Source organism: Sinohyriopsis cumingii, chromosome 6, assembly GCF_028554795.1.
Source record: "Sinohyriopsis cumingii isolate HCF-2022 chromosome 6, ASM2855479v2, whole genome shotgun sequence".
NCBI classification, from domain to species: Eukaryota; Metazoa; Mollusca; class Bivalvia; order Unionida; family Unionidae; genus Sinohyriopsis; species Sinohyriopsis cumingii.
In genome coordinates this window covers 6,656,445-6,669,003 of record NC_142966.1, presented here as the reverse complement: position 1 = coordinate 6,669,003, position 12,559 = coordinate 6,656,445, and the positions used below count along the sequence as shown (strand labels likewise).

General features: G+C 34.2%; 1 protein-coding gene across 1 annotated transcript in view; it reads left to right on the top strand.

Moving 5' to 3' along the window:
- Window positions 1-238: 238 nt before the first annotated feature.
- The window catches only part of LOC149796319 (uncharacterized), a 46,110-nt gene continuing 33,789 nt past the window's right edge, over window positions 239-12,559 (top strand). Inside the window, exon 1 of the mRNA XM_089960208.1 lies at window positions 239-378. Within this exon, the coding sequence (XP_089816334.1) occupies window positions 318-378 (61 nt within the window). The 5' untranslated portion in view covers window positions 239-317. The remainder of the gene's footprint in view (window positions 379-12,559) is intronic.

The window sequence follows — 12,559 nt, the reverse complement described above, 5'->3', positions numbered from 1 at the left end:
AAAGAAACAATACAAAATTTTATTTTTCTAGTCTTGCCTCCATAATTACGTCTGAGGATGTGTAAGGCAGTATAAAATCCGGCATGAGCCGCTGTTTTTCCATATACACGATAATCAAAACCAATTTGAAATTGAGGACAGATGACTCATATATGGGTATATACGATAAAATAGGTACTTTTATAAAGCATCAGTTTCTTTCATGTCATTCTAGTTGCAGTTTTGTCCACGTGACAGCCAAGTGTTTTTGGCACACTTCGCAGTTGTTCTTGTACCTACACGATCTCCATACAGAAAAACGTAAATAGTTCCCAATAATGCTAATCCCGAAGGATTATTTGAATATCGGGTTAGTGTGGATCCTTTTGGAATGTATAGGTGAGTATAAATTAATGATATGTACGCACATCAACGAGAAAACAATTCATTGTACACAAATTAAATATTTTGTAGCTCAGCAAAAATATCACATTGGTCATGTATACTTGACAGTTGAAAGAGGGGATATGTGGTGTTGGTATATAACAAACAATTCAGATATTTTTCAATTTTTAATGTTGATTTTTATTTTGTACGTTAGAACATATTTTGCCTTATCTGGATGAGCACTATTTTATCTCGCATGCATTTTTCGTGTGTCGTGCATCGTCCTCCGTAAGATTTTCCTGTTGATGTTAAAATAGTTTCAAGAAATTCTAACCAAAAGTGCATAACATATATTGTCCTATATTTGTAGGAGACATACTTCACACAAACTATTTTCCAATTAATTTCTTTAAACCCGCATAAATTGGGCTTGTCTTTGCTACAATGATTATTGCAGATTAGAAAACTAGGGGAAAGAAAACTATTTTTGTAAGTTAACCAGCTACTAAACAATATGGTAGAAATTTACTATCTGTTTCAATTCAACATTGCCTTTAAGTATAGAAGAGCAACGGGATTGGGCTACACGTATTTAAGTTTAAAAGAGCGATGGGATTGGGCCACACATCTTTAAGCATAAAAGAGTGATGGGTCTGGGCCACACGTCTTTAAGTGTATCGAATGTCAATGAGATTGGACCACTCCGTCTTTAAGTGTCTCGAAGAGCAATGAGATTTGGTCAAACGTTTTTAATTGTCTCGAAAAGTAATGTCATTGAGCCACCCGTCTTTAAGTGTATCGAAAGTCAATGGGATTGGGACACCCATCTTTAGGTGTATCGAAGGTCAATGGAATTAGGCCACACGTCTTTACGTGTATTGAAGAGCAATGGGATTGGGCCGAACGCATTTAAGTTTATCGAAGAGCAATATGATTGGGTCATATGTCTTTAAGTGTCACGATGAGCAATTAGATTGGGCCACAAATGTTATTAATTTAGGGGATTCATGGTCTTCTTTAGGGATGAGCCTCGACATCAATAAAGACATAAGAAAGGATTTCGATACAGGACGGTATACAATTTATTTGATTACTATTACGAACAGGTTAATTTGGTACTTCTTTGAGTCAAAATCGGGAGATTATCCTAAATTTCACTTGCATTTTAATCATCTGACAAATGAATGTCAAAGATGTTAGAGTTGATCATGTGAGAGAACATATTTTACATTTCAGAACACAAGGAAACACACACACCCACCCACACACACATAAACACACACACACACACACACACACACACGTAAACCATCATTAGGAGAATGTATTTGTGGAAGTTTATATTTAATGCAAGCACTTTGTTTTCTATCTGAAATATAACTGAAATAAAAGATTGAATAGTGTTGCTTCTTATGCCAAAGGCAGGCTGTATGAAAGATTTGGGAAAATATCAAAGAATACTACACATGACCTGTCCTTGTCATCACGAAATGTGCCGATGTTATCATACATTTTGGTTAATTGATGGTTAGCACAGTGGGATAAAATCGCGTTGATATTTATGAATACTAATATTTTACTCTAAAATGAATTATAAACACTAGTATGTGGTTGCGTTTTGTCTCTTTATAAACTGCAATAGCGCACAATTATATTGGCCTGATCTGGCGAAGGCAGAATACTGTACAGGGATAATTGATGAATCTATAGAAAAATTATTTGGTAGTTATAAATTTTATTTTGGGTGGGTGGGTAGGTGATAAACGTAATATACGCTATAATGGTCATTGTTGGTCTGGGTAGTAGGTGATTTTCTTTTCATTTTTGGGAAAATGTTTGTCTCTTCTCACCAGAAAAGATCCCGAAACAAACCAACCTGAAATAAGTGTTTGCATTTCCTGAGCTAGAATTTAGAATGCTTTATTCTGGCCAAATGCCTTCAACAATCAATTTAATTGGTTATACAGAAGATATTTCAGTTTCAGGTGTATGCTGTCTGTATGTACAACATGCTGTATAGAAAAGAAAAAACCCACATCTCCCTAAAAATGGACACGTTCATGCTATATACAAATTACGATCATTTTTTATGCCTAATTACGATCTTTTTTATAAGCCTAAGTACGATCTTTTTTATACGCCTAATTACGATCTTTTTTACATGCCTAAGTACAATCTTTTTTATATGCAAATCACCATTATTTTCTATTGTTTGGCGAACACTTCAATCGATAACCAAAAGTAAGTTGAAATACAATGCTATATGCATTACAAATCTAAACTGTAATGTAATAATTTTAGCACGGCCTTTATAAACTGTTGGGTGGTTGTGTTTTTGTTTTTGCAGGTCTATTGAAATTTTTTATAAACAAATCTATGCCTTTAAAAGTTTGTTTGAATTATATTTATCATTTTATTTAAGATGATGTACGAGTTTAACTTTTTCTGAGCAAAACGTTTAACAAAAATTTACATTCAGCATAAATAATTCTGGCATTAAGGACTACCGATTTTTTTTTTTTACAAAACTAAATCTGATGCGCTGACTGACAGCTTTCGTATTAAACTCCAAGATGACATTTCGCATGTTTTCTGTTCCTATTTATATACAGCTTTGAACGACTTCATAAGCTTTCAGGAGAATCAATCCCTGTGTAACAATGGGGATGATATAACCTTTTCGCGTAGACGTTCCCGTGAGATTTCATGCTTTGATAAATTCTCGTGAGACTGTAACGATTTATTCTTTTGCTGAGGACATTATACATTACCGTGAAATTTTGCTAAACACACTATACGTTTCCATGACATTGGAAAAAAAATTCGCTTTACTAACGAAGCGAAAAAGGTTCTTATTAACATTTTTATCAAGAATCATTTCATCTCAGCATGAAAAAATATAATATTGATATCTCTTTGTGTTGGCATCTTTGAGTGATATAAAAGAAACTGTAATGTTAAGATTTTACAGCAAGTTTACATGGTCTAAATCTAAAGACTCTTTACAGTTTTCCATCTAATTAGCATAGAGATGTATGATCCAGTATTCCATCTAATTAGCATTAAGATGTATGATCCAGTATTCCATCTAATTAGCATTAAGATGTATGATCCAGTATTCCATCTAATTAGCATAGAGATGTATGATCAAGTATTCCATCTAATTAGCATTAAGATGTATGATCCAGTATTCCATCTAATTAGCATTAAGATGTATGATCCAGTATTCCATCTAATTAGCATAGAGATCTATCATCCAGTATTCCATCTAATTAGCATAGAGAAGTATCATCCAGTATTCTATCTAATTAGCATTAAGATGTATGATCCACTATTCCATCTAATTAGCATTAAGATGTATAATCCAGTATTCCATCTAATTAGCATTAAGATGTATGATTCAGTGACAAATTGACCTCTGATAATTAAGGTTAATATTTGCTTTGTTCTTTTACTTCTTGTATAAATGATAAAATAGTTTGTACCTTGAATGTTGTTGTCGCTGAATATAATTGATAGACAATCGATAAAAAAAACTCTTTATTATAATTAACTTGGCTTGGATATTATATCTTTAATTGGACTGGTGGATCATATTTACACCCTTTAACTCAATGTGTTTCAGATGTATTATCTCCGTTCTAATGTGTACTTTTGTCTATACATATGATCACTGGTTTCATCATGGTGGTTGTTATCTTGTCATTTCCTTTGATCTTATATATTGATTCTTTTACATGTCAGGTTTTCTGCTAAAACAACATATACAGGAAGCAGGCCATTTCTATTGTCCACATTCGCATCTGCCAACCCTTCCATTATTGAACCGATTGTACAATCAAACTTTACCCGGGTATTCGTTTATTCTACTAGGCGACTGACTCGCCATTTTATTTTTATTCGATTGTACAATCAACCTTTCCTTGGGCATTCGTTCATTCGACTGACTCGCCATTTTATTTCTATTAGGCTCCTTTCATCATAATATTATACATATATTAAATTACACAAACAAGATAAAATTGAACAAAATATTTGAATGATTCACTTTTTCTTAGAAACACAGTTATAAAATTTATGCGAAATTCAATTAGCCGTTCTGTTATACAGATGAAACAATTTTTTTCATATAATCGAATGACTAATCGAACTCAAATTGCCGGCATGTCAGAATCACCCGATACTTAATGTCTTGTCCAGCTCACTGTTGGCGAAAGGTTGGCGTTGCTCCACCCCCCACCCCCGCTCTCTCTCTCTCTCTCTCTCTCTCTCTTTCTCTCTCTCTCTTGCCTCTTCTGGTCACCAGCCGTCTTGGTTGTAGACTGTGATATTTCCACTGTACAATACAGTATGAAGCTATTTGTTTAATTCAGATATATAAAAATATAATACCCAACCTAACTAAGTGTCAATTTTTCCGACTCCTGTGATCGACAATATTCCCACTTTTTACGTCTCATATCGTTTTACGTAGTTCAACAGAATTAAGCTATATGGTAAGCTCGGCTCCTAATTTACAATCACCCAATTATCGAAAAATTAATACATTTCTTGCCACTTCTCGCATTTCCCAGCTGAGAACCTGACATAATTATACCTCTTTGATAACTATTACTGGGGTTCATATGAGCTGTAAATCACTAACTCAACTATGCCTGTCGACACACGTTCCTAATCATATCACCCTCGATCCTCGGTTAAAATGATTCAAAACTTAATTACAAAAATGATTTAATGGACTTCACTCCTCGTCCTAACTACGTTACTTTGCTAATTAGCAGCTCATTGACATACATTTACAGACATATTAAAATCAATTCTCAGGAAACATAATACTAATCATTTTGCGCATATAATTTATTTCTCACAAATGATGTCAGAAGAAATGCATGAATATTTTATGATACATGATTTATTTTATATGCAAAACAACTAAATCCAAACTCATTCATATAACACACGACTCGTATAACATTTGAGACAAAATGCATTCAATCATTTACTTCCGAACGGAAAGAAAAGTTTATGTATGAATTTATAATGAATAAATTTAACAATTAATTAATATTTTACATCAATGAACATGTGTTATATGCTATTGAGACCTTATGATTTGTTCGAGACTCGCGCCTTTCAATGAAGTCCAGCCTCTCTTCTTTCGTGTCCCTCACTTTCGGACACTCGACTTATAGACAATTTAAAGAAAAAATGTACTTTTTGCTAATTCTCGGAGCTAAATTCTGGCCTGCCTCAGAAACTTAGGCTAACTAATTTCCGCCTCTGATCATGGAGGTCGCGGGTTCGAACCCCAGCCGAGTCATACCAAGGACTTTAAAAAATGGTAATAGCAGCTGCCTCGCTTAGCACTGAGTATTAAGAGGTTAGTGTTAGGAATGGTCGGCCTGGTGTCAGGATAATGTGAGTGGGTGGGACCTATGCCACGTGTCTGCAGCATGACGCCCCAATGTTAGATACCACTATAAAACTGGCACATGTCAGATATCGTAGCAATTTGATTCACGTTGTTAAAGCCATTTTTAAGAAAAACACAAGCAAAAAACAACCCTCGTTTAGCTTAACCGATCAAAATTACTTTCTGTAACCGCAAAAAATTAAATTGTATAACTCCCATCAAAGTCAGAATAGTCAAATATAGTCCGCCTTCATTAACGACCAAGTTTTCCAAAAAATTTCTCAGGTTGTTCTCAACTCATGTCATTTTTCGATATTGATCTAATGTTAACATTGGCCTCTCTTATGTATACCTGACTGTTATCGAAAGGACTCTAATAAAAATTGAATTCATGCTCCCAAACAAATCAGATCCCATCGATCGCAATTAACCATTTATTGCGAGTCTAGCCCATATGTCAAACTTAATGGTCGCGTTTCGAGCTGATCACGACAGAATGTACTGCGAAATTATCGTGCAAAAGTTGGCACCATTACAATAAATTTTTGTTACTTGAAATTAACGTGGAGAGAAGCTGTAAATACAACCATCCTTTCGAATTTGATCGAGTGCGTGACTGAATTAGATGCAATCCTGATATTCGAAAACAGTTTCTTTTATTATTAAATTTCTTAATTAAAAAAAAACTTTTAAACCACAATTACAGTTGCTTTACTCAAAATGTCTTTATTGTGCGTTCCATGGACTACATATGCATTCAGCAGGGTATCATATTTTAACAATTTGGTTTTGTTTATATTTCTTATTCATCATCCCTTTCTTTATGTATCACATCCCAGAAATTACCCATACAATCATTTTTTTAACATAATTATTCAAGCCAGCTTTGCACAGGCCTACCACCGATTCTCCTATTGTAGAAACCAAAACCATTTTTTCTGTTTAGACCCATGGCTTACACTGACGTAAGTGCAACTGTTTAGACCCATGGCTTACACTGACGTAAGTGCAACTGTTTAGACCCATGGCTTACACCGACGTAAGTGCAACTGTTTAGACCCATGGCTTACATTGACGTAAGTGCAACTGTTTAGACCCATGGCTTACACTGACATAAGTGCAACTTGTAGGCGAAAGATTCTATATAGATTCTTGCCCTAATCAGATCTATGCTTTGTCTAAAAGGTTACCCAAAAATAGATTTTGTATATGTTTACAAAAAATACTTTATTTTATGTTCTTGGAAAAAGGAAAGTGATTTTTGAATGAATATTTGCATGAAAAACTGTTACAGTCCAGTACAGTAATATAGATTATAATTCAGTATCCTTAAATTATCATCTGAAGGAATGTAATCAAATTTTCTTGTTTGCCGGCATTTGCATACTTTGAATACCTAATATTCCAAGGAACTCTGCTCTCACAAACACCATGAAATCACCTTACAGTTCCATATAAAAGCCACAAACTTTGAAAAGCTTTCTGTTTTTCCAATTACAAAACTGGAAGAAATAGTATTATTAATAATAATAATAATACATTTTCCCCATCATTACTTGTATGTAGTCCACAACCAGTGCTTCTACAGTCATGACATTAAATGGAAAATACACTTTTTATGAACAATTGAAAGAAACTGGAAAATCATATTAATATTTTACCTACAGCGTCAGTTGTTTATATCTTACAAAGTATACTTAGTAACGAAATATTCTTAAAATGTCTTACTCATGTTGCATGTGTGTAGTTTTAAGTCATATATTTGGTACAATATTCGAGGAGTACCTTTAAGTAAGTTCTATGTTTGACAGCTTCCATAGAAATCATTAAAACTCCATAACAGCCAGGTTGAAATACTTGTTTCCACATCTACTCCCCCCACATTGGTAACATTTTATTAAAGTATTGGATGAAATATTTATTATGTCATAATCTACAAATAGTTGTGTTTATCTTGATCCCCGTGAGAGCCAGGTGAGAAAAATAATTTTCACACACCTTATTCAAAACCAATTCATTTAATGTTATCAATCATTAAAGAAATCTTCAAATGTGACATGTTTTATATAATGTTGTTTCGTATGCCTCAATAACAACCAACCAAATTGGTATCACTCCGGTAGAAACTTGTCTTAATATTTTTAAAATCTATAATGGCAATTTAAGTCACACTTTAAAAATAAAAGAAATATATTTTACATTTTCCAGAATTATTTCATCCATGGATAACAAAAATAGTGTTTGCTAGGGAACAAACCGATAATTTTGGCTGGAGGAGGTGGCACCATGGATTTATTTTCAAACGAATTTTTTTGTTTTTCTATTACATCAAGAGAATTAATTCTTGTCAACTAATATAACTGGATATGCTGTTTCCCTTCTCCACAAATTAGAGAGAGAGATTTAAAAAGCTATATGAAGGAGGAAAATTTATAGATTTGGTTTAAAATATTCCAGTCCCTCGTCCCGAAAACTAAATGGGCAGTCCTGGAGTTTAATGCAAAAATAGGAGAAAAATATCTGAACCAAGTTTTACCGACAGATTACTATTTTTCACTGTCATTTCAATGTAAGCCTAGTGAGCCATATTGGGTTCTTATCAAGTATATTTCGTTCACCCCTTGAGAATTGAGAATTCTCTAAATGTTTTATGTTTTGGAAAGGATTCAAGAATTACGATCTATTCAAAATTATTTCCATTTCTAATATCATGCCAATAAATGATTGACTTTTTTATTTTCATTTTTAAATGTAGGTAGTAGAAACTCATTTGAATAAACATCACTAAGGAAAGTGGCAATGATAGCACAGACATGGCAGGTATCCACCATTTTCATGGCATTTTGTTGTTCCTCTGTCTGCAATATTTTCAATGTCAGGGATGTTTTGAAAAGAAAATATTAGAATCAGGAAAAAGACAGAAGTGGCCAGTTTAACAGGGTAATTTTCAATTCTAAAGAACTGCGTACTATGGCATTGTTCACCTGCATATTGCCAACTAAGACGCACAAAATATGTTTTAAATGCTCCAAAATTAGTACACGTGCTTGGCCTGTGATCTGATTACGTTCTGATTCTTTTCGAGACAAATACGGCGTTCATTTTAGACTAATCCATGAGAGCAAATACATTTGCTTCTAAAAGGCTACAGTTCCCTGTAAATAAATAACAAAAGAGCAGCATTGTATTCACCTAGCCCGAAGGCATTGCATCGAAGAAGAGGAAGCACTGTATTAAAAATTGAAATGCGATTGATGACGGTATACACCTTATTCACATGACCGGATCATAGTCAAGCTCCTTTATATGGGAGATAACTGTGCAACATATGCATGATATACATACTATCAAGCTTCATTTCAAAATGTTTCAACATGTACCTACTGGAATAATTTTTTCTTTTCTTTCTTGACTGCAACTCTCAGGCAAGACACATGTGTCACTTTTCCTTTTGTTGTTATCGTTGTTATTCTCGTAGACATCGACATGAATTTAACATTTAACTCCGTTTCACTGGTACTTTTGTATGTTCTATAAAGAAATGTGATCAGTGTATATATTTTGGATGGTACTATTCATGTCTGTAAAAGTAGGTCATGGCGATCTACTTTTGCTTTTTAACCCTCGAAGACTACATCACATTTTTGCATTTAGTTTTGTTGGTATGTACAGCCATGCAACTTAATGGATTGTGCCACTTGGCGACTTGTAATTACCATGGACAAAAGTAAATTCACGTGGCCACCTTTTCACTTTCCATTTTTGTTCTTGGATATTGGTGTTCGTTCAGTGATTAAATTTTATTCGTGTATTTATATTAGAAATATCAATCACCTCAATGACCTACTTGTATAGTCACGGTGGTTGTACAGTCTTTATCGATTATGACAGTCGTGCAGGCGATACGCATCATACTGCATACTTCTTATTCTTATATTATACTTTAATTAATAGACTGCAGACGAATTTCAAGCTGGCATGTCTTAGCAAAGACCGAAACAAACCACAACCATGAACACAGAGGAGCAAAGACCTAAACAAAACACAACCATTCACAGAGAGGAACAAAGACTGAAAGAAACCACAGCCATACACACAAATGAGAAAAGACCGAAGAAAAAAAAACACAACCATACACACAGAGCAGCGAAGATCGAAACAAAACACAACCATGCACGCAAATGAGCAAAGACAGAAACAAAACACATCCATGCACACAAATGAGCAAAGATCGAAACAAAACACAACCATGCACACAAATGAGCAAAGACCGGAACAAAACACAACCATACACACAGAGAAGCGGAGATCGAAACAAAACACACCCATACACAGAAGAGGATCATGGCTATTTTTCTCCCTATCTTGAACATTGAAGACCATTTACTAAAAAAAACTATACTATATTAAACATTTGATGAAAAGAAGAAGTAGCATTTTTCTTCATGTTGTTTTTTATAAGTACATAAGGACACAACTGAAAGTGGAAATCTTATAAACTGAAATGAGCAATAATGAACGTTTGTTCGACCTTTTTTGCCATGATTATACAACATAATGCGTTGGATTTTTTTAAATCACGCTTCCCGCATTTATGCGATATAGATCTTTCTGTAGAATTCATATGAAACGATTGTTATATATATATGGGGTTTTATAATATGTATAACAAGAGGAAAGAAAAGAAAACAAATTTCTGATATTCATTGTTCGTTCGATGTCAGTCGTTGCCATTGCGGCGTTTCAAGTACTCACTTGATTAGCGTAACACTATGATTTCTATAGCTACATAACGGTATTTATGAGTGTTTTGACCGTCTTAAATCACTTGAAGTAGACATAATTAATGATGTTCTCGTAGGTGTATTTGAATAACGGTTTTGCCAACACGCCGCCATCTGCTTGCAACTTGTATTAATCCCATTAAAGGAAAAAAACCGTTGTCATTTTGTGTCATCGATTAATAAGAGCAATTAAAGGTAACAAATTCTAGAGAACCAGTCAGTTATTTCAAGCGCTAATAGTCTCTGTTGAGTTAGACCTAAATAAATCACCATACATTTAACCCTATGCAACTGATTGAGGGACCGGAAATAAAATGTGTTTAATGCACACAATACCATATTCGCCCATTGTTCAGTTCTCTCCTAGATGATATAGTAGGCTATAACTTACGACAAAAACATAGTTACACAGTTTGGGACGCTCTACAATAACACTTGTGTGTGCAATGTTTTAAAAATTGAAATGGTAAGTACACTCTAAATTGATTGATATATTTGTTTTTCCATTTAGAGGTATGTTTTTTTCCATTTGTGTCCAGAAATACTTTTCCATCTATTTCCATTTTAGGTATGTTTTGCCGCTTGTGACAAGCAATGTTCTTATATTTCCATTTACAGGTACGTTTGCCACTTGTGATCTGAAATATTTTTCCATCTAAACTAAATAACCAGTAAGATGTTCTGGTGAATTTGGATTAACTGCATTCTACAAATTAATTCGTTGATTTTCATCATAAGAAAGAATAGTAACACTCGAAAATAAACTAAAACTAATTGCTTGGAAACAGCAACAATCCAAATTAAACTAAATTACACACAGGAAGGATGAATACTGTACAAGACAATGGTGATGTTGAATCTCTCTCTCTCTCTCTCTCTCTCTCTGCTTTGCATTTTGTTAATTTTTTATTCATCATTTGTAGAAACTAAAATAATTTTTGTAGGAATACTATGTTGGAACAGGAGAAATAATTAATTAATTAATTAATTACTGGTCGTCTATTTAAAAAATTACTGGTAAATTACAGAGCATCCTTTCTAATTCAATGTTATCTAAGGTTAAAAAAGGATTGAAAAGTTTTTAAACTTTCTTCCACGCTGGAAAAAAAGACCCCTAGAATCTGTGTTCAGTCGAAACTAATAAGCAATTGCTGTAATTGGAGGCTAAAAGTCGAGTGTTTCGTACCATTATACGTGGAATTTTCACATACATTTATATTTTGTTGTAACGCGACACTAATAGTTTTGGAGTTTCTGTCACAAAAACACCATAGAAGCTGCAACACGAATGTGTTGAGAAAAAACAACGTATTTTTGGAAATTTATTATATTGCAAAAAAGCACGAGGTTACGCCAATACAGTACACTGTTTGATTGGCAGGTTATGTGCACATGAATGTAAGCAGTGCCAGATTACCAAATAGCGAGAATGGGGACTGGCCTAAAATATTGATAAAACGTATTAGGAGATAATTTGCGAGGCGGGGGATGGGAACCAAGATTTCGTCTGCCTATGGGCCTACACAGGGTTTAATCCGGCACTCAATGTATGGAAGTTGCAACAAAAACTAATTGCTCCGCCGGAAATATTGCAGCTTTCTCAGATCTGAGGGTCTCGTTGTCTACAGTAGTTCTTGGTCCATCAGTGCTTCCAGTTAAGTCTTGTGTTTGGTTCAGATTCTTCTTCTTTGTAATGGAACAATTGCGTTTCAGGCAAATATTTTTAGTTGTCAATATATTTATGCGATTTGTTTATGTAATATCCTCTGTGAAACAACACACAAACGAGCGCGCGCGCAAACACACACACACGCGCGCGCGCGCGTTTGTATGTTTCTTTTTCATTTTTTGTGACGAGTCGGATGATTTTCATACCCTGACTTCTTAAGAAATACTAAGCAACGCTCTGACAGGTAAGTACGACAAGGAAACGTTACGATCAAAACCTTGGTCATTTACGCACAGTTTAGGCAGACCCAGGAAATAAATGCCAGTG